This window comes from Furipterus horrens, unplaced genomic scaffold (assembly GCF_987537825.1).
Source record: "Furipterus horrens unplaced genomic scaffold, mFurHor1.1.pri manual_scaffold_10, whole genome shotgun sequence".
Lineage (NCBI taxonomy): Eukaryota > Metazoa > Chordata > Mammalia > Chiroptera > Furipteridae > Furipterus > Furipterus horrens.
In genome coordinates this window covers 42138111-42165104 of record NW_028327180.1, presented here as the reverse complement: position 1 = coordinate 42165104, position 26994 = coordinate 42138111, and the positions used below count along the sequence as shown (strand labels likewise).

Below are 26994 nucleotides of genomic sequence, written 5' to 3'. Positions count from 1 at the left end.
ATCTCAACAAGACTATGGCAGGGACCCAGTGGGAAGCATGGATCCCTCAAAAGGGATGAGGAAAGAGAATTCAATGAAATGACTATTTTCAGAGGGGTGGGCAGGTCAAGAGAACAAGCAAGGGGTCAGCAACTGAGAGGAGCTGTTGCTATCATCAGGCCTCAGAGCTGTGGCTGGAGGAGAGTGTATCAGTCTGCTCGAGCTACCATAACCAAAGACCACAGCCTGGGCAACTGAAACAACAGACATGTAATTTCTCACCATTCTGCAGGCTGGCAGACCGAGGACAAGGTGGCAGTAGGGTTGGCTCCTGACCTGAGACCTCCGTTTTTGGCTTGTCAATGGCCACCTTCTCCTTGTGTCTTCACATGGTCTTTCTTCCATGGGTATCTGTATCCTGATCTCTATAAGGTCAGCAATCATATTGGATTGGGGCTCACCCTAATCACCATGTTTAGTTACTTCTTTTAAAGTCCTGTCTCCAAACACAGTCCCATTTTGAGGTTCTTGGGGTGAAGACTTTAACATATGGATTTTTTGGGGGGAGGACACAACTCAGTTCAAAACAGAGGGGATACCCAAAGGAGCCACCAGCTTCAGGAGAGGGACACAGCCACTGTGGAGCCACTGATTGGCCAGGAGGGAACGAGGAGACTAAATGCCCCAGACTCTCCTCTGTACCCCTGTGGCTGCTTTCCTGGCCAGACCTCAGTGGAGGCTGGAAGACAGGAGGTTCTTAGAAGGGTAGGCTGGAGGAGTCAGCCTCCTGGAGCACAGAGCAGGTGGACAAGTGGGGAGAGAGGATCTGGAAGGGCAAACAGGAGCCTCCCAGTCTGAGCTTCAACTCCTCATTGGACAATTTTCAGGCACCCCGTGCCTCTTCCCGCTAGAGTGAGTGGGGATCTTTGCCTGTCTCGCTGGCGCTGTGCCTCCAGTGCCTAGAGCAGTGCCTGGCACATAGTACTTGCTCAATAAATACTTGGGAGCTGTGCAGATGCTCTCTCCTCTTCAGGCCTTTGCTGATGCTCTTCCCTCTGCCTGAAACCCTCTCCTCCTCGCCTTGCTGACTCCTGCTCATTCATCCAGTCTGTTTAGCGATCTCTTCTTCCAGGTGGCTGTCCCTGCACCCTCATAACCAGGTTCTGTAGCCAGCCTCTGTTCTTAGAGCACCCTGCACTGTCCCCATCACAGCACATGACACACCATTTTATAGTCACCTCTTCCTCATCTTTCAAATATATTAGTTCACTTACCCCACAGAGCACCAGCACTGTCATCACCCCCCTCCCTTTCAAGAGATGAGGAAACTGAGGCACAGAGAGGGTAGGTAAACTGCCCAAGGTAACAGAGCCAGGATTTAAATGCAGACTGTGACTGTCTGGTGCCCAGATATTTGTTTGCCTTTTTGTACTCCCTGTTGGCACCTATTTGCTTATTTTTATTCCATAATCAGTTTTGTTGTGCTCACTTGTATATTACATCATCTATATCAAGCCATTTGAATATATCAACAACCACCTCAATGACATCATATTACAACTGGGGAAACAAAGGCCCAGGATGGTTAAGTCACTAGCCCGAGGTCATACAGCAGAGCTGGGATTTTAACTCAGGTGATTTGGCTCCAGAGTCTGCACCCTAAACAACACGCTCTGTGGCCTTGCCTTGGCTCGGGGAATTGCATGCCTTTGAGAATCATTTCTTTGAAACCCTGGAATGTGTGGCCAAGGTGCAGCCACATGATAGAAGTTTTGGACCCAAATCAACTTGCCTTCCCCAGAGGTACACACGGAACCCATGGAAGTGGGTTTTCAGGTGGTGCTGGCACCTGGCTGTCCCTGTGAGTTATTCGCTGTCAGGCTGGCTCCTCTGTCACCCCCTGGCCACACTGTCCAGTCTCTGAGGCCTTCCTCTGTGCAGCCCCTGCCTAGGATCCTCGCAGCAAGTACCTCCGTTCTATGCATGGGTGGCAGGATGTCCCTGGCTGTCTTGGGAAATGCCTCTGCCAGCGACAGAAGATTAATTTAGCCCATGACGACCTTTTCCATGTGTTGATGGATTGATTTCAGAAATCTATCCCCAGCCAGGGTGCCCAGCCCCAGCCCCCGCCACAGGCACTGATGGCTGCAAATTCATGCCTGTGCCGGAAATTGAATTCCTGTAAGTCGAGGGAAGTGTCTGAAGAGCTCACCCAGGCTCATTTTTACTTCTGACAAACTTCAGTCGAGAGATGAAACCTGGGCCAGTGTCTTGCAGCAGCAGAGACCGTAGTGGTGGAGAAATTACTCACTGTGGGCATTCTCCTTACATTCTCTGCCTTCAGCCTGGCCTCCCAGGGCTGAAAAAAAAAAAAAAAAAAAAAAAAAAAGCAGTTAGGCCTGCAGGCCTGGATGGTTAAAGGGAATTCCCATTTCTGATCAGCTAATGTTAGAAAAAGGGCACACTCCATGTACCCAAAGGCAAGCCTCTTGGTCCCCGTGGTAAATATGGAGCCATTCAGGGGATGGGAGGTAAAGCTTCCAATTTATCGCCAGGCTCCTGCACCAGCTCCCGAGGCTGACTTGGTCTCCACAGCTTTGCAAGGTTCTAATTAAGCTTCCTTGGGTTACAGTGACAGGACATCAAAGTATGGATATTTCCAGAGCCCCTCACTTCCATTCTGCCCCCTGCCAGAGTCCCAGAGGTGGGGGAGGGAGAAGCAAAGAACCCAAGTCACAGCTCTGTGAAGGAAGGAACCCCGTCTTGCTAAAAAGATCTCTCTGTGGCTTGCCTTGAAAAATGAGACGTCTGATGCAAATGTAGCTGTTCCTCTTTGGTATGATATTAAAGAAATGAATCCTTGATGTCTACCAAAAAGGATCAAAAACAAACCTTTCTGAAAGGAAAAGGGCTTTTATTTCACTGTGAACATTTTGAGATCTAGCCTGTGGCAGAGATGTCTACAGAAAGCGGGGTGTGGGTGGATAAAGAAATAAATGACTGCCATTCGTGTATCCATTCATTCAGGAAGCGCCTGTGAAGCAGCTGCGGCATGCCAGGCGTGGGGCTGCAAGCAGGGAAACTGCAGGGCCAAAGTAGAACCCAGTGCCTGCCCTGGCAAGCCAGAGGGCCAGGCTGCAAATCCCTGACCGCCAGTCCTCAAAGCTGTCCTGGTCATGGGAAACAAGGGAAGGCCGAAAATCTCTTACAGACCGGGGAAGATTAAGGAGACGTGAGGACTCAATGCAATGTTATTCTGGACCAGAAAAAGCACATGAGTGGAACAATCGGGGAAATCCAAACACTGTTGTGTCTGGAGTTTAGTGATAGTGATGCACCAGTGTTAATGTCTGAGTTGTGACTAATGTATTGTGTATCTATGGAAAGATGTTAACAACATGGGAAACTGCATGACGGTATAGGGGAGCTCTCTGTCTTAATTTCATAACTTCTCTGTAAATCTAAGATTATTCCAAAATGAAAAGTTTATTTGAAAAATAAACTGGGCACTCACTAAGTGCCAGGCACTGTGATTGACTCTTGATGTACAGTCAACAACCTGGTGAAGCCAAGCCATTTTGATCCCAGCTTTTAGATGAGGAAGCAAGGAGGTTAAGGAAGGCACAGAGGGGTTAAGCTACTTCTCCAAGGTCACACGGGAAGGCAAAGATCAGAAATTGGACCCAAGCAGTCTGAGCTACTAAACTCTACAGTTGCCCTGTTCATGCACAGGTATTTATTGAGCAGCTACTATACCCCCTCAGGGGCTGACTAGAGAAACAACTCTTCTAGGTCTTCCCGGGACTTGGTTACAAAGATGGTGGAAGAGAGGAGAAATGAACAGAGGATGGAGATGCGGCTCAGAGATTAGCAATAGCAGAGAGCCTCTATGCCCCCAGGACTGGGGGCCAGATGGAAGAGGCGGTGTAAATGAAGCCCAGGGCATGACTACCAGTGGGAGCTGAAGCCACAGAGGAGATGCAGACAGGCAGAGCACAGGAGGCAGAGAAAGCGGGGGTGGGGGTGGGAGGTACCTCCCTTTGTCCTGCCCTCAGATCTTCTGTGAATGCCTCCTATTGTCTGAACCTTCCTGAAAGCCAGACGTCAAAGGAGTATGGGAACCTTTGCTCACAAGCACAAGCGCATAGAGCAGGGCAGGGGAGGGACAGGGAATGAAAGTCCAGCTGCCAGGCAGCTTACACTTAAACATGTGTGTGCTAGGGGGGTGGGAGAGAAGGGCAGGGGACAGTTCTGACCCCCCCCCCCCGTCCCCCACTTTACAAATGACAAGAGGCAAAGAGATTTGCTTCAGAACTCACAAAGAGGAAGTGGCAGATCCAGGACTTGAACGCTGATTATGGTTCAACCTCATAGGTTCTTCTGAGGCTTGGGGAGAATGAGATGCAGTGCACTTAGAATAGGGCCTGGCTCACAGGATGTGCTCCGTGAAGGTGAGCTGTTATTGATGATGATGATAATGATGATGATTATGATTGCTGCCATTTTTGTGATGCTTAAGGACCTTCCTTTTGCATAGAACTGTCATATCCCACTGTCACAGGACTCTGTGTGTGTGTGTGTGTGTGCGGGGAGTTACATGCCAGAGGACCATTTAAGGGGAGCTCGACCTGGAACCAGGGCACCCAACTCTGCTAAGGCGTGAGCAGATTTTTCCCACGTGAAGGGGGATGGGGAGAGTGGTCTAAGCAATAAATACAGTGCAGACAAAGGTCCAGAGGCAGGAAAAAGGAACTGACATAACTGGGTGGAGACAAGCAAGTGGTGAGGCTCATTCAGCAAGGCCTAACAGGGCAGGACCAGTGAGTGTGTCCAGTGGCATCTGGGCTTTACATCACGAGTCCTGGGATCCATGAAGGATTCCATGTGGGGGTGACTCATAAAAGCCGGCTCTGGGGAGAATGAATCAGAGGGTGAAAGGCCTGAGGCCAGGCTTCTATGTAGGGATGGACTCTTCTCCCCCCAGAGAATAGTGGCTAAGATTGAGGACTTGAGAGTCTGGCAGGCCAGGGTCCACATCCCTGCTTGGACACTTACCAGCTCTGAATTTCATAGTGTTAGTACCTACCTCATCAGGGGAGAGGAAGCTATAAGGATTTAATACTTGTAAAGCAGCTTAGAAAACCTTCAGTCCATTCAGGCTGCTATAACCAAATCCAATGGATGGTGTGACTTAAACAACAAAACATTGATTTTTCACACTTGGGGAGGCTGGAAAGTCCAAGATGGAGGTATTGGCAGGCTCGGTGTCTGATGGGAACCAGATTCCTGGTTCATAGACAGTGTCTTCTTGCTGTGTCCTCAGGGCATGAATTCCACTCCAAAGGCCCCACCTCCGACTATCATCACATTGGGGTTAGGTCTCAACATATGAATTTGGGAGGGACATACACATTCAGTTCATCGCAAAGAATGAGCTCTGTGAGTGTTCAGTAAAATATAAAACCTCACTGGTGGGTGCTTGGTGCCTGGTCCACTCCTTCAACTGTTCCTGTGACTTTTAATCCCTCGGTCTGCTGACAGCACCCAAATGCGTATCTCTTTGCTCCTCCTCTCAGCTGCCGACTCAACATTTTCACTTGGGTGTGGTCACAGCATCATCAGCTGAACATGCCTTCAGGCTGGACTCTTGATTTCCCTCCCCCTAGGCTTCTCCAGCTCAGTAAATGGCAACCCCATTTATCCACCTCATCACTTGGGTTCCAAGAGTTGATGTCATCCTCAGCTCCCTTCTTTCCCTTCTACTCCACATCTGGCCCCTCAAATCCTGTGGGCTCAGCCTTTAAAACATAAGAATCTGAAACTTCTGGTCAAGATGGAGCAGTAGGTAATCCTTGTGCTTGCCTCCTTCCATGACCACATCAAAAGTACAACTAAATTATAGAACAACCAACTTTGAGAACCACCTGAGCACCAGGTGAACAATACTAATAACTAAGGGTATAAAGAAGAAGCCACGTGGAGACTGGTGGGAAGGGCAGAGACGTGAAACAGGTGTGATGGTTAAGAATCAGGATGGATAGCTCTGATGCAAAGGACATCCCCTTCTGCCCCTGAGGAGCAAGAGGTCCCAGCTCCACACCTGGCTCCTCAGCCCAGGGCACCAGTGCCGAAAAGAGGAGTCCCCACAACATCTGGCTGTGAAAATCAGTAGAGACTCAGTCCAGGTGAGACAGAGGGCTGCTGTGGACTCACGCATCCTTCTGAAGGGCTCACACACAGACTCACTCACACTTACCCTAAATTCCAGAAAAGGGACACCAGCTCAAAGGGGCCCAGGGACATATGGGGAGGAACTGAATTCTCTGGCTTCAGGGCAAGAGCCAGAGGAGCAGTCCTCTTGGGGACTGATGTGCTGGCAGGCGACATTGTTGCTTTGTTGAACCCTCCCCGCACACAGCCTGCAGCAGGTGCAGGTGCAGGTGCAGATGCAGGTGGCGCCATATCTGAGTCTCCATGAGCCTAGCTAATGCAGCTCTCCCATGCCCTAGAGATTCTCTGAGACCTCACCTTATCTAAATCATGTGATTTGCCCAAACCTCTTGCACAGACTAATCTACGTAAAAGGCACTGCAAACTTTCCTAAAATCTCTCGAAAGTTCATTAGCTGCAGACAAGTGGTGGCTGGCCTCAGAGTGCCCTCTACCTCTTGCTAAGTGGCCCCCAGCCTGGCACTAGTGACAGCTGGTCTCTCAGTTCACAGAATAACTACTCTCAGGCACCTCCAAGCCCAGTACCTGCTGCTACCAACCGCAGAGCACTTTGTAGCTTCTACCAGGTGCCCCGGGCTGGGCACAGGCCATGGCTGACCTTGGCCTGTACCTGAGCCTCTCCCAAGAGGCCCCAGAACCAACACTCCAGGTGCTGGCTTCAGACCACACCAGAGCACCGCCCAGTTAGTGCCACAAATGACACACACAAAGGGTGGATTTGGCAGATAGCAGAACTCTGCTAAGGTGAGTCTGCTCCGTGGGGTCAGCTGCACACAACACTACAGGAAGCCATCAGCGTACAACAGAAGAGAGTAAGAGAATGGGAAAGGGACAGAGAACTACAGAAAAAACAACCAGAAAGCAATAAAGTGGCAATAATCACCTGTCAATAATTCCTTTAAATGTAAATGGATTAAATGCTCCAATCAAAAGACAAATTGATAAAGAAGTGGTACCGATATACAACAGAATATTACTTGGCCATGAAAAGAATGAAATCTTACCATTTGAAACAACATGGGAGGACTTAGAGGGTACTATGCTAAGTGAAATAAGTCAGACAGAGAAAGACAAACATCATATGATTTCACTTATATGTGGAATCCAAAAAGAAAAATACGTGGACAGAACAGAAATAAACTCATAGATACAGAGAAGAAATGGATGTTGCCAGAAGGGAGGGAGTTAGGGGGCTGGGTGAAAAAGGTGAAGGGACTAAGAAGTACAAATTGGCAGTTACTTAATAGTCATGGGCATGTAAAGTACAGCACAGGGGATGTAATGAATAACATTATAATAACTATGTATGTATGATGTCAGGTGGGTACAGGACTTATTGGGGGATCACTTCATAAGTTATAAAAATGTCTAACCACTATGCTGTATACCCAAAACTAATATAATATTGAATATCAATAGTAATTGAAAGATAAAAATTAAAAATTAAAACAAAATGAAACATAAGAATCTACTCTTTTGTCTGTCATATCTATCCTGGTGCAAGCCATGGCTCACCTGGATGACTGTGGCGTTGGCAGGATGTTCAAAGGCCCTGGGGTGATAAAGAACAGAGGAGTCTTTGAGAATTTGAGAGGAATTCCATGAGACTCAGAAGGCTCAAGTGAGAACTTGTTTTCTTCCAGAAGGGTTTTCTCAAATGTGTTGTTTTTGAGTGCTGGGATGGGAGATTTGCTTTTTCAAAGCAAGCTTGATGTGGCTCTTGTGTGAGAACTTGTAGCCTCAAAGCAGACCTCGGGCCATAAACCCTGCTCTCTTCAGGGGTCTGTGGTGGTTCCAACACAGTCTGAGCCACACTCGGAGGAAATGAACTGTGTTTGTAAATTTTTAAATTAAGTTTATTGGTAATAACATTACATAAGTTTCCAGTCTACAGTTCTATAATGCACCATCTATATGTTGCATTGTGTGCTCACCAGGCAAAATCTAATCTCCCTCTGTCACCACCCTGTTTACCCTCTTCAACCTCCCCTCACCCTCTGGTAACCTTCATACTGTTGTCCGTATCTATGAAATTGTTTGTTTGTTTATTACTTTCTGTTTCATATGCCACATGTGACTGAAATTATACAGTTCTTGTCCTTTCCATCTGACTTATTTCACTTAGCGTGGTAGTCTCAAGATCCATCTGTGTTGTCGAAAATGGCAGTATTTCACTGTATAGATGTACCACATCTTCTTATCCAGTTATCTGTTAAAGGACATCTAGGTTGTTTCCATGTCTTGGCTACTGTGAATAATACTGTGGTAAACATAGGGGTACATATATGTTTATAAATAAGTGTTTTCAAATTTTGGGGGTAGGTACCCAGAAGAAGAATTGCTGGATCAAATGGTACTCTATTCTTAATTTTCTGAGGAACCTCCATACTATTTTCCATAGTGACTGTACCAATGTACATTCCCACCAGCAGTGTATAAGGATTCCTTTTTCTTCCCACCCTCTCCAACACTTGTTATTTCTTGTTAATAATCGCCATTCTAACAGGTGTGAGGTGATATCTCATTGTGGTTTTGATTTACATTTTCCTTATAGCTAGTGAAATTGAGCATCTTTTCATATACTGTTACCCATTTGTATGTCTTCTTGGGAAAAGTGTTTGTTCAGGTCCTCTGTGCATTTTTAATAGGGTTTTTTTGTTGTTGTATGAGTTCTTTATATATTTTGGATAGTAGATCCTTATCAGAGGTATTATTTGCAAATATCTTCTCCCATTCCCTTGGTTGCCTTTTTGTTTTGCTGATGGTTTCTTTTGCTGTGCAGAAGCTTTCTGATTTGATGTGGTTCCACTCATTTATTTTTGGCTTACCTTCCCCTGCCTTTGGGGTCAAGTTCATAAAAGGCTCTCAGAGAGCAAGGTCCATAAGTTTAATACCTATGTTTTCTTCTATGTCTTTTATCTTTTCATGTATTTAAGTGTTTGATCCATTTTGAGTTAATTTTTTGTAGTGTTAAATAGCAGTCTAGTTCCATTCTTTTGTATGTGGCTTTCCAATTTTCCCAACACCATTTATTTAAGAACCTTTTATTTCTTCATTGTATGTTTTCGGTGCCTGTGTCAAAAATTAGTTGCCAATATACATGTGGCTTTACTTCTGGTCTCCCAGTTCTATTCCATTGGTCAGTGTGTCTGTATTTCTGTCGCTGCTATACTAGTTTTTTAAAATTATTTATTTATTTATTTTTAGAGAGAGGGGAAGGGAGGGAGAAAGAGAGGGAGAGAAACACCCATGTGTGGTTGCCTCTCGTGTGCCCCCAACCAGGGACCTGGCCCACAACCCAGCAATGTGCCCTGACTGGAAATTGAACCTGTGACCTTTAGGTTTGCAGGCTGACATTCAGTCCACTGAGCCCTGCCAGCCAGTGCTATGCTGTTTTGATTATTGTGATTGGTAGTGTAATTTGAAGTCTGGCTTTGTTCTTTTTTCTCAGTATTACTTTGGCCGTTTGGGGTCTTTTGTGGTTCCACACAAATTTGATGGTTTTTAAATTCTATTTCTTTGGAAAAAAAATACCATTGAGATTTTGATTTTGATTGCATTACATCTGTATATTGTTTTAATGTAATATGGTCATTTTAACCCTGTTGATTCTTCCACTTCATGAACACAGAATAGCTCTCCATTTCTTTGTGTTTTCTTCAATTTCTTTCCAAAATGTTGCATAGTTTTCAGTGTATAAGCCCTCCACACCCTTTGTTAAGCAGGATGTTCAGAGGCCCTAGGGTGATGAAGAGCTCAGGCATTGTTGGTATTCCTAGGTATTTTATTCTTTTTGTTGCAATGACAAACGGAATTGTTTTCTTCATTTCTTTGTCTGATATTTTATTGTTAGTATGTAGGTATGCATTGGATTTCTGTACATTGATTTTTGTATTCCACAACTTTACTCTATTTGTTTATTGATTCTAATAGTTTTTGGTGGAGTCTTTAGGGTTTTCTATATATAGAATTTTGTCATCTGCAAAAAGTGATCATTTTATTTCTTCATTCCCAGTTTGAAGGCCCTTTATTTCTTTCTCTTGCCTGATTGCTCTGGCTGGGACTTCTAGTACTATGTTAAATAATCGTGGTGAGAGTGGGCATCTTTATCTTGTTCCTGATCTTAGAGAAAAAGCTTTCAGTTTTTCACCACAGAGTATAATATTAACTGAGGGTTTGTCATATATGTCCTTCATTATGTTGAGGTACTTTCTTCTATACCCATTTTATTGAGTGTTTTAATAATAATAAGTGGATGTTGTATCTGGTCAAATGCTTTTTCTGCATCTGTTAATATGATCATGTGATTTTTATCTTTTATTGTGTTAATTCGGTGTATCACACTGATTGATTTGCATATGTTCAACTATCCTTTCCCCCGGGAATGAACCCCACTCGATCTTTTTTTGATGTATTGTTGTTTTCAATTTGCTAGTATTTTGTTCAGGAGTTTTACATCTATGTTAATCAGAAATTTTGGTCCGTAATTTTCCTTTTTTGTGTTGTTCTTGCCAGGTTTTAGGATCAGGGTAATGTTGGTTTCACAAAATGAGTTAGGAAGTATTGCCTCTTCTTCAGTTTTGAGGAAGACTTTGAGAAGGATAGGTGTTATATCTTTTTTGAATGTTAGGTAGAATTCATTAATGAAGCTATCTGGTCCTGGACTTTTATTTTATTTTTAAAAGATTTTTTTATTTTTTCTTTTTAGAGAGAGGGGAAGAGAGGATGAAAGAGAGGGAGAGAAACATCAATGTGCGAAAGATACATCCATTGGTTATTTATTTACTTTTTAGAGAGAGGGGAAGTGAGGGAGAAAGAGAGGGAGAGAAACATCAATGTGTGGTTGCCTCTCACGTGCCCCCAACTGGGGAACCTGGCCTGCAACCTAGTCATGTGCCCTGACTGGGAATCGAACTTTCGACCTTTTGGTTCACAGGCCAGGGCCCAATACACTGAGCCACAGCAGCCAGGGCAGGACTTTTATTTGGGGGGAGGTTTTTGATGACTGTTTCAGTTTCATTACTGTTGATGGTCTATTTAGATTTCCAGTTCTTTACGATTCAGTCTAGGAAAGCTATATTTCTAAAAACGCATCGATTTCTTCTAGGTTATTGAATTTGGTGGTGTCCAGCCTTTCACAGCATTCTTGCACAGTCCTTTGTATCTCTGTGGTGTCCGTTGTCACTTCTCTTTCATTTCTGATTTTTTTAGGTTTTAAAAAAATTTTATTGAATTTATTGGGATGACATTGGCTAATACAATTATATAGGTTTCAGGTGTACAATTCTGTAATACAGCATCTGTATACTGTATTGTGTGTTCACGGCCCAAGTCAAGTCTCCTTCCATCACCACTTATCTCCCCTTTACTCTCTTCTTCCTCCACCCCCCCTTTCCCCTGGTAATCACCATAGCATTGTCTGTGTCTATTAGTTTTTTTCTTTCTTTTTCTGTAATTTATTTATTGTTTTTTCTGTTACAGTTGTCCTACTCTTTCCCCCATTGCTCCCTCCCACCCTGCCCACCCTTCTCCCACAGTCCATCCCCACCCCATTACCCCGTTGTCCATGGGTCATTTATTATTAGTTTTTTTCTTTGCTTAATTCCTTTACCTTTTCACCCAGCTCCCAACCCCCCTCCCCTCTGACAGCTATCAGTCTGTTCTCTGTATCTATGAGTCTGTTTCTGTTTTGTTTGTTAAATTATTTTGTTCATTAAGTTTTATATATAGGTGAAATCATATGGTATTTGTCTTTTCTGACTGGCTTATTTCACTTAGCATAATACATATCCATCCATGCTGTTGCAAAAGGTAGATTTCCTTATTCTTTATGACTGAATTATATTCCATTGTATAAATATACCACAACTTTTTATCCACTCATCTACTGATGGGCACTTGGGCTGCTTCCAAATCTTGGCTTATTTCTGAATTTAAATTGAGTCTTTGCCTTTGTAAATTCTGGCACAAGGGAAGGAAATCAGTTGAACTCAGAGACCTGTGTCTCTTCCTGCCTTTCTCAGGAAAGCCTATTTCATTGATTATTGGTCTGCATTGGCGCGCTGATGGCAGAGACTAAGGCATGCTAGAACATAAGTACTGGCCTGGATTGTGGCTCGGGGGCTGCTGGGGTCTTCTGCAGAGACTTGGGTGTCTTCAGAGGGTCAGAGGTTGTGCTGTGCTGTCAGCCTGGATAGAATTTCAGGGAAAGATGAGTTAATTACATTAGGAAGGAATGAGTGAATGAATGAATGGACAGACTGGAGTGTGCTCCCCATTCTGGCCCCTCTGCCCGTCACAGTCTCTCACAGGCAAAGCCCCAGCTGCTCAGGCTAAGGGAGGCCCCAGTTCTCCCTCTTGGCATGAATGAGCTGACATCTTCTTTAAGGCCTGTCAAGCTTATCACTCAGGGAGGATTTGCCCAATGCTTCGAGGTTTGACAGGGGTAGCCTGCTATTATCTCACGCCCTGCAAAGGGGCGCAGCCCCTGTCATGGCTCAGACATGACAGACAAGCATGCTCCTGATCATTCGTCATGGCCGTCCTTCCACCCACAGCTGCCTCTGAGCCTGCTGGGCATCTGTCTGCAGCGTGATCTCAGACCGTACTCCTTCGGTGGCAGAAGGGAAAGGCATGGTGGATCTGTGAAGATATTTGCTCTCTGTCCCACTGGTCAACTAGCATCAACAAACACTGTGCCAGGCCTGGGGGATTCAGTGATGAACAAAACGGACAGGATTCCTCACACCCATGAGGCGCTTCCTAATGGCCACTGTGATCAGGGCTTGAAGGAGGACAGGGGAGGTGCAGCATGATGCTGCAGGCTGGAGCCAGATGGCACACGTTCTATCCCAGGTCCACCACTTCCAAGGCATGAGGCTCTGGTCAAGAGACATGAGCCCTCCTATACCCACTTTTTTCATCTTCAAAAGAGGATAATGACAGTGCCTGTCCCCTGGTTTTGTGGTGAGAATCAAATCAGTTAAAACATGCAAAGCATTTAGAACAATGCTTAACGTATAGCAAGAAATAGAAGTATCAGGGGGAAAAGGCACAGGATGCTTGGGAGGTGGGCTACATGGGACAGGTATGGCAGGGGCTGCCTTTGGAACAGACATTTATGCTTGAGCCGCAGCCATGGGAAGAGTGAGCCTGAACGGGAGACAGAGTAAGAACGCTGATGGCAGAGGGTCCAGCCAGTGCAAAGGCCTGGAGGTGGGAAAAAGCATGGTGTGTTCCAGGAAAGGTAGGACAACTAGAAGACGAGGCAGAGAGAACATGGCATTGTGGACCTCATTGATTGCTGAAGGTGAAGCAGGACTCACCTCCACCAAGTTATATCAAGGAGATGCCCTGGGACAGGAGGCCTCTGAGCCACATGGGGATGGGATGCAGCAAGCGTCTCTGCCCATCCTCCGCGGGCTCTCACTCACTCCTCTCCGGATTGGCCATTCTGTGATGCCTCATCACTCCGCAGCCTCAGCCCCAACTCCACAGGGACTGATGAGTTTCACCAGTCCTTGCAGTCTGTCTCAATTTCGTGACTGCATCAACCTCAAACCATTTTGACTTCAGAAAGTTACCCAACTGGCTTTAGAGTGTTGTGAGGGTTATAACAATAATAACAACAAACACTTCTGATGATTGTTCTAATTGCTTGTATGTATTACACATTCAAGCTTCCCAGCAACCCTGTGAGGTAAGTACAGTTATCATGTCCATTGTTACAAATGAGGAAATGGCGGCACAGAGAGGTTCACTGGCTTGCCCATGTTGCACAGCAAGTGAGTGGCCCAGCCAATATATAAACCCAGGCAGCCTGACCCCAGGACACAGTTCTCAACCCTGTGGCTCTGCTCTACCATCTGAGTGGGACTAAGAGGCAGCCAGAGAACGAGTCATTTCTGTCGTAAGGATGTTGTCTGGAAAGATGCTGGTGAAGTCACACAGACCCCTTTTTGGGAGGACTGTGGGAGAGAGCCTTGCCTGTTCTTGGTACAAAAATACTTACGCTTTCTCCTGAGCATCTGGTGTACTTCGTTTCAGGACACTGGGAACGGCATAAATGACCAGCTTTCCCTTTTTCAGTTGGCTGCTGAGGAGCTAGGAGCCACTTTTATGGCCCAACCATATGCTGGTTGTTCAGGTTTTTTAGGAATGAGTTTTTCTTAGCCTCATTCCTGTCTTTATGCACCCACTTTTCTCTTTCTTCCTTTTCTCCCTTGCAAACAACAACAACAACAAAAAAAAATAATAATAAAGGATTGAAAAAAATTATTACAAGAACAATATGCATTCATTTTAGAAAATAAGATACTTTTGAAGATAGCAATAAAAATCCCCACTAAGCTCCGATTGTTAAAAAATCCTCACCCGAGGATATTTAATTATTGATTTTAGTGGAGGGGGGAGAGAGAGAGAGAGAGAGAGAGAGAGAGAGAGAGAGAGAGAGAGAGAAGAGAAGAGAAGAGACAGACAAGCAGACATCAATGTGAGAGAGAAACATTGATTGGCTGCCTCCCGTATGTGCCCCAATGGGGGATCAAACCGAAAACCTTTTCAGTATATGGGATGATGCTCCAACCAACTGAGCCACCGGGCCGGAGCTAATCGGAAATTTTAATGTCCTCATGGTATTCTCCCCTGTGAATGCACCTTAAGTTTTGAAATCAATCCTCTTATTGCCAGGGAACATGAGAAAAAACTTCAATTGTCCAGTTTTAAACAGCACTTTAATGAGGGTCTCTGTAGCAGTTGCGTGTTTGTCCACATGGTTTCCCTGGGCTAAATTCTCAGACTTGGCTTGGCTGGGTCAAATATAAATGCAGAAACCTTAAAGCTCTGGCCCTGGATTGGCAGACTGCCCTCCAGAAACATCTAATTCCCACTCTTCTATTTAATTGGAGCCATTGTGTGGTATTTTACATATTCTTGTAAACCACTCTGAGTTCTCTCTGGAACAAGGCAGGGTACAAATAAATTTATAAGCCCCAAGCCATTTCTGCTTCCTGATTAAATTGTCCAGCCTCAAATGCAATAATATCCTTGTCTTATTAAGAGGCAGCTGCTTACTCTATTCCCGTTGGCTAATCCCCGATAGCCAGTGCTGGCTGGCTGCCTGCCCCCAGGATCTTGAAGCAATCCTCCGCCCCTGGAAGACCCAGAAATTGTTTTTAAACCAAGGCGTAGGTGGCGGAGCTGTGCGCTGAGATGATGACCCTGCATGTGACAGCGAGAAACATTCTTCCTGAGTTTCTCATATCCAGTCAATCCTGGATCTGTTACAGAGACATCAGCTTAATTGGGGCAGCAGCCTCAGTGAAAGTATTTGAAAAATCCCAGCCAGGAAGACAATCTGAGGAGCAGCCACTGAGTGTATAGCGTACCCTCTTAGAGCTCATTAGCAGGAATATTAAACTTGGAACCAGCAGCTGAGTTGAGATTGGCTGGCTTCTTGGGAGCATTTGCTGCGTCTGAGGTGACACAGGCCACTCTGTTGGAGGTGTCTGTACCCGGGGAGCTCCTGGGCTCGTGCACCTGCTGTTACAGCATTTCCCTTTGTATAGGCCATTCTCTGTCCCTGGGGCTGCGACCTCCAAGAGTTCATGACTTTGGTTCCAAATTAAACTCAGTCTGTGAGAGCAGGCATTTGGACCCCTAAACAGTGAGCCTTCCAGGACATTCCAGTGGTCCCTTGGGACGTGAACTGTCTGTGTACTTAATCTTGAACCTGACGAGGAGCAAAATTCAGGATCTCTGCTGTGCTGAGAGTAGGCAGCCAAACTCCAGGCATTTAATTACACTGCTGCAGAGAGCACTCTGGCGGGGTGCGTCCACACAATTATTTTAGGAAAGCCGTGGAGGCTGCCTCTCCTCGCCAATTAAATCTTGCTTCTCTTTTGCAATTCAATATTTCAATTGTTGAAAGAACGTGGATTGTTTGCTTCAAAGCACAGGCTAGGAAATGTAGAAAGGAGATGTTAATTATGTTGTACTGGGCAGCTTTGTCTCTGCACAAGTGAGAATTTTCAGGGGGTTTTGTCCAAATTCCTTGGGGATCAGAGCTAGGGGGACGTGGACGGGGAAGTTGGAACTCACATTCATTGTTTTTTGTTTGTTTGTGTCGTGTTGTGTGTGTTTTTAAAGAACTGGATTTGTTGTGGAAGGAGGCAAAGCTAGTCCTATGTTCTCCCAGCACCAAGGGGGAAGCTTTCTAGGATCACCCTTTTCGTCTTGGGTCACCTGTCTTGTCTTGGGTCAGGCTCCCTCTGGAGCAGAGCTGGAGGAGAGGAGTTGAGTACAAGCGTTCACCTTCAGGTGATCCCAAGAGGAACCAGTGGGGGAAGCAAGACGAGAAGCAAAGGAAATCGTGCAGGGTGAGCTAGTGAACAGCGTGCTGCTATGGGCCCTTGGAGCACAGGTCCTAATGGGCTCCCCTGGGAGACTGTGCAGTGCACGCCACAGGGTTCTCCTCCCAGGGAGGCAAGAGGGATAGATGATATTTATCACCAGCTCCTATGAGGCATGGATGGGGCCTGCGGGTGGGAGGCACTGCCTGTCCCCTGCGAAGGCATTGTGGGCTCAGACCACCAGAGGAAGCTCTTGGCAGTGGGGGATCCTGGGCAATTCTGTGGCAAGACTGCAGAGGCAGGAGTGCTGGCTCCACCTGAATCATACCTGCATGCGAGGAAATTGGGAAGGTGAGTGACTTCATTCCTCCACGGGGGAGACATGGACTCCTAAAGAGGGGTCCCCCCAACTTCAGAAGGGTGTACATAAGGCACAAAGAATGAAAAATTACAGTAGTTTCAGCTGGTGTTTATGAATGGGTTTTTTTCTTATAAGTTAGTGAGGAGTCAAGCTCATCTGTACAATTATATCATCCGCTCACATTCCAATAAGCTTTAAAAAAAGACTTTATTGAGTGAGAGAGAAAAAGGTGGGCGTATAATAGCTGGAGACTCTGAGATTGTGCGTAACTCACAGCCTGGTTTATCTCTGCTACAACTCATGGGAACAGCCTCTGCTGGGCGCTCAGTTAACGGCTTGCAAATGATCAATTATTGTGGGGCTTTGTTTCTCTGTAAAACACTTTTGCTTTTATCAGAATTTCTTTGGTGCCTGTAGGAATGCATCCTGGTTAGGAACAGAGTCTTTCACTTCCCACCTCTATGTTCACCACCTCTATGTTCATCTCTTGCCTGGACATGCCATCAGTCACCTCTGCCCTAGTCTCCTGCCCTGACCCTGTACTCCAACCCCCATAGTCTGTTCCCTCCACAGCAGCCAGAGGGCGCCTGTGAGTCAGGTAATGTCCATCTATTCAGAACCCTCCATGGCTCCCCTCTCACTTAGAGCAAACACCAATCCTCCTCACTGCCTACAGGCCCCGAACATGATGTCCTGTCTCCGCTCTGCCCTCATCTCCCTCCTCCCCGCCACCACTTACCTCTTTGCTTACTCTGTTCCAGCCACACCAGCCTCTTCCCTGTTTCTTAAACATGCCAAGGCATGATCTTGCCTCAGGGCCTTTGCACCTTCTGTTCTCTCTGTCTGGAATATCCTTCCCCAGATGGCTAGCCACATGATTCTCCCTCACCTTATACCTTCTTCTGGTCTTGACTCAAATGCATCTTCTTGTGGAGGCTTTCCCAGGCCACCCTAAAACTGTAACCCCTAACAACCTCTAACCCCTGTGTCATCCATCATTTCTTCCCTGTATTACTTCTTGCTATGGCACTTGTCACTCTTTAAATACTTGATGTTTACTTATTGGTTTATTTCTGTCTCTAATGTGCACTCCTAGAAGAGCTTTTGTGTTTGCGTGTTTTGTTCACTGCTGTGCTTTCAGTATCCAGAATAGAGTTTGACACACAGTAGGCGCTTTACAAATACTTGTTGAACAAATGAGATCATCATGCCCTGATAAAAACAAAAGGATTGGGACTTGTGACAAACTCCAGTATGTTCTACGGAAGCTCAAGGGGGCCTGATCTGGGGGCCCAGCATGTGCCATACAGTGGCAATCAGTGCTTTTATTTTTTATTTTTTTAGATTTTATTTTTTAGTCAAGGAACTAGTATAAATGACCCATGGACATGGACAACAGGATGACGATTGACTGTTGCAGTGGGGGAGGGCAGTGGAGAGCAACAGGGGGAAAATTGGGACAACAGTAATAGAACAACAATGAAAAAAAAAGTTAAAAAAAGAAAAAATAGATTTTATTTTTATTTACTTTTAGAGAGAGGGGAAGGGAGGGAGAAAGAGAGGGAGAGAAACATCCATGTGTGGTTGCCTCTCACATGCCCCCAATTAGGGATCCAGCTGCAACCCACGCATGTGCCCCAATTGGGAATTGAACCGGCAACCCCTTGGTTCACAGACCAGTGCTTAATCCACTGAGCCACACCAGTCAGGGCTGCTTACTTTATTTTATTTTATTTTTCAGTTACTCTTGACATTCAATATCATTTTATATTAGTTTCAGGAGGACAGCATAGTGGTTAGACACTTATATAATTTATTAACTGATTTCCCTCAATAATTCGAGCATCTACCTGGCATCACCCATAGTTCTTACAATATTATTGTCTATGTTCTCTATATTGTATTTTACATCCCTGTGACTATCTTATAACTACTGATTTATACCTCTTAATCCCTTCACCTTTCCCACCCAGCCCCCCAACCCCCCTCCCTCTGACAACCATCAGTTTGTTCTCTGCATCTATGAGTCTGTTTTTATTTCATTTGTTCATTTATTTTGTTCTTTAGATTCCACTTGTAAGTTAAATCATATGGTATTTGTCTTTCTCTGCCTGACTTATTTCATTTAGCATAAGACCCTCTAGGTTCATCCATGTTGTTGCAAATGCTAAGATTTCATTCTTTTTTACGACCAAGTAATATTCCATTGTATATATATGTACTGCATCTTCTTTAACCAATCGTCTATTGATGGGTACATGGTTGCTTCTATATCTTGGCTATTGTAAATAATACTGCAGTGAATATAGGGGTGCCTATATCTTTTTGAATTAGTTTTTTGGGTTTCTTTGGATATATGCCCAGAAGCAAAGTTGCTAGGTTATAATGTAGTTCCATTTTTAATTTTTTGAGGAATCTCCATACTGTTTTCCACAGTGGCTGCACCAATCTGCATTTCTATCAACAGTGCATGAGGGTTCTCTTTTCTCCACATGTTCACCAATACTGTGGTTTGTTGATTTATTGATGATAGTCATTCTCACAGCTGTGAGGTGATATCTCCTTGTGATTTTAATTTACCTTCTCTGATAATTAGTGACATTGAACATCTTTTCATGTGTCTGTTGGCTATCTTCTATATGTCCTCCTTGGAGAAGTGTTTACAGTATTCCCTCACTTATTGTGGGTCTTACGTTCTAGACCCCCCCCGCCCCCGTGATAGGTGAAAATTCGCAAAGTAGGAACCTTACATTTATTTTAGTATTTATATATATTTTAAGGCTTTATAAACTCTTCCCACACACTTATAAACCATTCCCAGTCCCTTATTAACCTTTTCCACTCCCTTATTAACCCTTTCCACACTTTTATAAACACTACTTATGTTCTTAAACATATTCTACACTCTTAAACCTATGTAACTTTAACAACATACATATACAGTACAGCAAAGTCCCGTGATATAGCAAAAAATCTGCAAAAAATAATTAAATATGATATTTTAAAAAATCCCACGATATAGTGAGGCCGTGATAACTGAACCGCGATATAGAGAGGGACTACTGTATTTGGGTCCTCTGCCCATTTTTTATTTTAATCCTCACCCAAGGATATACTTATTGATTTTAGAGAGAGAGGAAGGGGTTGGGGAGAAAGGGAGAGAGAGAGAGAGAGAAGGAGAGAGAGAGAGAGAGAGAGAGAGAGAGAGAGAGAGAGAGAGAGAGAGAAATCAATTGGCTGACTGGGAATCAAACCAGCGACCTTTCACTTTGTGGGATGACACCCAACCAACTGAGCCACACCTGTCAGGGAGGGCTGCTCATTTTTTAAATTGTGTGTGTGTGTGTGTGTTGAGTTGTATGAGTTCTTTGTAAATTTTGGATATTTCCCCCTATCGAATATATCGTCGTCAAATATCTTCTTCCATTCGGTAGGTAGTCTTTTTGTTTTGTTGATGGTTTCCTTTGCTGTGCAAAAATTTTTAGTTTGATTTAGTCCCATTTATTTATTTTTTTGATTCCCTTGCCCAAGGTGATAAATCAGAAAAATATTGCTCAGAGAAATGTGCAAGTTTTGGCAGTCAGTGTGCTTTGAACAATGCACAAACTTATTTGACCACAGAGGACCCCCTTCCAGCACACCTGGTAAGATTGCCAGTGTTTTAAAGATATGGCTTGAGAAACACAGCCATGATTGATCTCTGAAATATCTGAGTGGTGTGAACTAACTTGAAGTTTAATTAGGAGGAGTCTGAAGGTGATGGCTCCTATTCAAGGGCCTGGAGTCTCTGTAAGAATTGTCACCCTTTGGCCATTACCTTGTCTGGGCTCCTCAGGAGCAGGGGCAGAGGTGGGGTGGGAACAATAAGGTATATCCAGAGTTCATATGTCACGCTGGGCTGGGGAAGCAGAAAGAGGTCCAGGTTTGGGTGTCAGTATGAGGAGGCCTATTTCTTTCCTTTTTTTGGAAACAGCCTAAGTTCCCATCAGTAAATGAGTGGATCAAAAAACTGGTACATTTACACAATGGAGTACTACACAGCAGAAAGGAAGAAGGAAATCCTACCTTTTGCAACAGTGTGCTTGGAATTAGAGAATATTATGCTAAGAGAAATGAGAGAGTTGGCCAAAGACAAATACCATATGATCACACTTATAAGAGGAATGTAATGAACAAAATAAACTAATGAGCAAAATAGAACCAGAGGCATGGAAACAGGGAACAGACTGACAGCAGCCAGAGGGGCGGGGGGAGTGGAATAATGGTGGAAAGAAGGGGAAGGGACTAGTCAGAGAACATATATGAATGACCCATGGACATGGACAATGGGATGGGTACTGACTGTGGGAGTGGGGCATGGGCTGGGTGGAGAAGGGCAAAGGGGGAAAACTGGGACAACTGTAATAGAATTAACATTTTTCTTAAATAACTGTAATAGAATAACAACTTTTTAAAAGGCTGATTTCTAATGGTGATTATGGAGGCAATGTTGTGTGTGCACAAACATGTGTGAGAGAATAAATTCCTATCTTGTGGAAGGGCTCAACTGAGTCCCACAATTCCTTGCCGTGTTCTTTAACCTCTCGTACCTCAGTCTTGCTGTATGTAAAATGGGTTTCCATGCACCAGGCACTCAGCACACGGTCTGGTACATTCCAAGGCTCCAGCAAATGGCATTGTTGTTTCTCCAGGTCCCCTTGCTCCCACAGTGGTGGTGGGTAGGTCTCCCATTAGGTTCCAGCTGTCTAATCCCTGACCTCCCCACAGACCCTCTTCCAAAGCCCAGAGGAAGGCTGGCAGCTATATACTTCGGCCCAAGCCCCCGATGGGAAATGCATCTGCACGGCCGTCATCCCTGCACAGAGCACCTGCTCCCGCGATGGCAGGAGTCGGGAGCTGCGGCAGCTGATGGAGAAGGTAGGAACCTTCCAGGTTCCTTGGGGAAGCTGGAGAACTTGCCCAATTCCCAAACTGCCCTCTGTTCCCATCCAGGTCAGCCGGGGCCACATCTAGCCATGCAGGTTATTCAGAGCTGGCAGAGAATCTGCCTTCCCTTCACATGGATATTTGAGTTAATATCTGCTCAGTGATTCTTTGGAGGAGAAGTGGAGCGCTGTGTGGGGACCAGGAAGAAAGAGACCCCCAGTAGCAGCATTTTTGTCTCCTGCATGTGTGAGCTCCGGCCTGCCCCGCTGTGTGCACCCTACTTAGACCTTTAGTTTGCCAGACTCACCTGCTAGAAAGATGTTTTGTGTCCCTTGGGGAGGGTTCTCACTCTCTATCCCAAGAGGCTTGTATAAAGATTCCTTCCCCTGATTGTGGTCAATAGAAAGCGGTCCCCATTCAATACATCCTTTTATAGACTTGCTGTCCCTTGCCACTGCTCAGCTGACTGCCCATTAGGCAATTCTAATGTTGGTGTTGAAAGGGACCAGCTGTCTCACACCATCATCCTGTAAAGGAGGAATCTGAGGCTTGGCAGAGAACAGAAGAGACCCTTCTCAGCACAAGAGGCCCCCACCCATTAATTCCACAGGGTCCTGTCCTACCCTCCTCACCAGAACTGCTTTCCCCAACAGTTTGGGACATCCATGAGATGTCCCCTGATTGTTGACAATGGCTGTATAATGTTCGTGGTGCCCAGGGTGGGTATCAGGCTGTCGGGTTTCTGAGAACTTCTAAGTGTCACGTGGAAAATCTGTATTTCAACAAGCATCCAGTGTTGCCTTGGAGTTCACCTTAGCCTGGTGGGGCTCACCTTGGCCACATGTAGCTCACGTTACCCAGTCTGGGTTAGGAGAGGCCAGGTCTAGGGAATTTTAATTGACTCATTTAGCCAGGAAGTATTTTATTTATTAAGCATCTGCTTAGGACCAGTGCTGGGCACACGGGATTAGGCCCTGAAGGAGGCAGATGAATAAGACCATTCCAGATAATAGTCATAGCTGGGAAGATAATAACCAGCTAAGGTGGTCAGAGAAGGCCTCTCTGAGGGAGTGGTTCTGAAGTCGAGACCTGAAGGATGGGAAGGAGTGGCTATGGGAAGACGATGGGAACAGTGCTCCAGGTAGAGGGATCCGTGAGTGCAAAGACCCTGAGGACGGAAGGCACTCAGAATCTGTGAGAGTGAAGGGGGCTGGTGGTTGGAGTGGATGAATGTGGAGAGGAGGCAGGCGAGGGTGCCGAACCAGCCCACAGGGCCTTCAGGGGAAGGAGGTGATCTAGTCTTCCTTTTGGAAAGCTCCCTCTGGCTGCTGTGTGGAGAACTGACCATTGGGGGCTAGGGCAGCAGCAGGAGGCCAGGGAAGAAAGGAGAGTTGAAACGTGGTGGCGGCCATTCCAGGAAGAGCTGATGGAGGGGAAGGGGCATGCCATTGGGAGGCTGTTGGTAAGATCAGGGGAGGAGAAGGTTGGTTGGGTGTTTGCCAGGTCTTAACTGTGGCATCTCTAGGGAGGGGGTGGGGGCAGGAGTCTGGCTGTCTCTAACCCTTCCAGTTCCCAGGTCCAGAATGTCTCCCAGTCCATGGAGGTCCTTGAGTTGCGGACGTACCGTGACCTCCAGTATGTGCGCAGCATGGAGACCCTCATGCGGAGCCTGGACGCACGCCTCCGGGCAGCTGATGGGTCCCTCTCGACTAAGAGCTTCCAGGTGGGTCCTTCTAGGTTCAGGTCAGAGGTCAAAGGAGGAATTGGGAATGGTGCTCATTTTTCTAGAGTGGGATCACATCTGGGAAGACTGAGGGTTGGCTGGGATCAAGGATCCAGTATGGGCCAAATGTCAAATATAAGAGGTGAGGTTATGGGTCAAATGTTGGGGTCGTGTCTGGGTCAAAGATCAGGAGTAGGGATCAGCGACAGTTTCATCTCGGTGTGCAGGAACTGAAGAACAGGATGACAGAGCTGTTGCCCCTGAGCTCAGTCCTGGAGCAGTATAAGGCAGACACGCGGACTATAGTGCGCCTGCGGGAAGAGGTGAGGAATCTGTCCGGCAGCCTTGCAGCCATCCAGGAGGAGATGGGTGCCTACGGGTATGAGGACCTACAGCAGCGGGTGATGGCTCTGGAGGCCCGGCTCCACGCCTGTGCCCAGAAGCTGGGTATGCCTTGACCCTTGACCTTGACCCCTGGCCTCCATGCCCAGCCCCAATATAAAGAAACTAGACAGTTTTGACCTCTCACTTCTAAACTTGGACCCTTAACCTCCCTTTCCAAGGCCAAAGATAGACCCCAAAGCTGGAAATGACCCTGACCCTTGACTTTTAGCCCCTCACCCTCAACTTAATTCCATCTTGGAGCCAGATCTCTGGATCCACTCTCACCCCTGGTCCCAACTCTTCCCAATTGCATCTCATCCTTGCCCTGCCTCCCTTGGGCTCTTTCCACCCCCCACTCCCTTATTTCCCTTCTTCCTGCCTCCCAGGCTGTGGGAAGCTGACTGGGGTCAGTAACCCTATCACCATTCGAGCCATGGGGTCCCGGTTTGGCTCCTGGATGACCGACACGATGGCCCCCAGTGCGGATAGCCGGGTGAGTGACTGTGCCCATCCCAGGGGTCAGAGCCTGGGAGGGAAATAGCCTGTGGCTGCCCATAGGTGCCTGGTGACTTCACACCAATGAGTCTCTTGTAGCCCAAAGTGTCTTGGGATCTCCAGTGCCCTTGGACCTCCCCTTAATTGTCTAGTGACTACCACAGGATCAAGGACCTTCCAACCCTATGAATCCCCAAGTCTACTGACCTCCGATGACTGTATAGAGTCTAATGTTTGCTAGTACTACAGACCAGCTTCCAATGACCACTGACCTTTAAGTAACTACATAGTAACCAGTGCCTTCATAGGACCACCCCCACTTCCTGCACCCAGCACCACTCACTGACTTCCAGTGGCTTCCATGTTCACAATTTCCCATCACCTCTGACCCTCAGGAACCATCCATTAACTGCCCAGTGACTATACTAGTGGCTGATATCCTGCCATGAGCATTGGCCTCCCAGAGATTATGGTGGTTCAACTGGGTGGTTAAGAGCTTGGGTTTGGGAATCAGACTTGGATTTGCATCTCAGTTTCACCAATTCTTAGCTGTCCAAGGTTCCTTAATGTCTTGGATACTCAATTTCCTTATCTTCAAATGGGTCCTGATGATGTCAGCATTAAAGTTTTTAAGATGCGTAGCCCAGTAACCAGCCCTAGTAAGGGCACTAGGGCTAATGAACAGGCTAATAAATATGCTGATGAGTGATGATGATGGAGGAAATGCTGATTACAGGCTTGGTCATCTCATGGTCGCAGGTGTTACTATGGGCAATGAATTCAAGTGACCTCTCATTACTGAATGGCTGTCCAAAACCACTAACCATCCAACAGCCAGTGACCAGTAAATTCCCACAACCAGTGAGTCCCCAGGGACTGCAATTCTCCTGATTCTTGGGCATCAAGCACTGTCCATTAGTTATGTTTTAAGACCAATGCCACTTCCTGATCAAATGATCCTAGTTACTGGGCCTATGATAGGCCATGAATGGTCACTGGTCATCCCATGACTGACTAATGACTCCTTAGTGACTGTTGATCCCTAATAACCATGGTTGATTCCTGAGTGGTTGCTGGAGACTTTGGGTCATTGGCAGTAGTCCCCCAGTGACCAGTGGCTCTCTTGTAGGTCTGGTACATGGATGGCTATTACAAGGGCCGGCGCGTCCTGGAGTTCCGCACTCTGGGAGACTTCATCAAAGGCCAGAACTTTATCCAGCACCTGCTGCCCCAGCCATGGGCCGGCACAGGCCACGTGGTGTACAATGGTTCCCTGTTCTACAACAAGTACCAGAGCAACGTGGTAGTCAAGTACCACTTCCGCTCACGCTCTGTGCTGGTGCAGAGGAGCCTTCCGGGAGCCGGTTACAACAATACCTTCCCCTACTCCTGGGGAGGCTTCTCCGACATGGACTTCATGGTGGATGAGAGTGGGCTCTGGGCCGTGTACACCACCAACCAGAATGCAGGCAACATTGTGGTCAGCCGGCTGGACCCGCACACCCTCGAGGTCATGCGGTCCTGGGACACTGGCTACCCCAAGCGCAGTGCTGGTGAGGCCTTCATGATCTGTGGTGTGCTCTACGTGACCAACTCCCACCTGGCTGGGGCCAAGGTCTATTTTGCTTACTTCACCAACACGTCCAGCTATGAGTACACGGACGTCCCCTTCCACAATCAGTACTCCCACATCTCCATGCTGGATTACAACCCCCGGGAGCGGGCCCTCTACACCTGGAATAATGGCCACCAGGTGCTCTACAACGTCACCCTCTTCCATGTCATCAGCACTGCTGGGGACCCCTAGAAGGCCACCAGTGGCCCTTTCTACTCTGCCTGTGTCCCTTCAAGTTGATCTGTGGTTGACCCACCTACCCTCCTGTCCTTTTTTTCTGTCCCTGCCTTTTGCCCAGCTTTCCTTCTCTGCCTCTGTATTTCTTTTGGTGCATTTTCTCAATGTTGTCTCTTCTCCTTTGTTGATCTGATTTTGATACTCCAGTTGTCATTCTGCCTTTTTATTGATGTCACTGTCTCTTTCGTTTAATTGATCTGACTCTCCAGATCATTCACTGTCCCTGCCTCTTTCTCATCCCTCTCTCTGAACCCTCCCTCTTCCCTTCCAAGGAGTTGAGTGCATGGATCTGTTTCTTTTTATTTTTATTTATACCGTTTCTTTCTGGTTTGCTGGAATAAACGGGACCTTTGACATCTGATGCTTCCGTTGCTGTGCATGTCCGGAAGGGGCACAGGAGGCAGTGGTGGAGGGTAAGTCCAAGCGTGGAGACCCATCCCCGCTGGACCCCTCTGTCCCATGCAGCAAGCTTTGGGAACCAGGGCAGGTACGCCTAGCCTCGGGGGCAGGCAGTGTGAGCCCTTTGGGGAACTAGGCAAAGTTGTTTCAATTGAAAGCAATTTGTTTAAAAGCAGTTTGATCCAAACACCCAAGAATTCTATCACGACAATGAAAACTGGCCTCAAATGTGTATTTCTGTCACTCATTGATCACTGGTGCATTGCTGAGCCCTCTGGCAACTTAAATTTTTTTTT

At 46.4% G+C, this 26994-nt stretch overlaps 1 protein-coding gene across 2 annotated transcripts in view; it reads left to right on the top strand.

Annotated features, from left to right (window-relative positions):
• The window catches only part of OLFM2 (olfactomedin 2), a 69037-nt gene extending 42377 nt beyond the window's left edge, over positions 1-26660 (top strand). For both annotated transcript variants that reach the window (XM_090289521.1, XM_090289520.1), the window contains exons 2-6: positions 21687-21836; positions 23422-23568; positions 23796-24015; positions 24339-24445; positions 25577-26660. In XM_090289521.1, coding sequence (XP_090145647.1) covers positions 21828-21836; positions 23422-23568; positions 23796-24015; positions 24339-24445; positions 25577-26254 — 1161 coding nt within the window. In that variant the 5' untranslated portion in view covers positions 21687-21827 and the 3' untranslated portion in view covers positions 26255-26660. The remainder of the gene's footprint in view (positions 1-21686; positions 21837-23421; positions 23569-23795; positions 24016-24338; positions 24446-25576) is intronic.
• Positions 26661-26994: the final 334 nt, after the last annotated feature.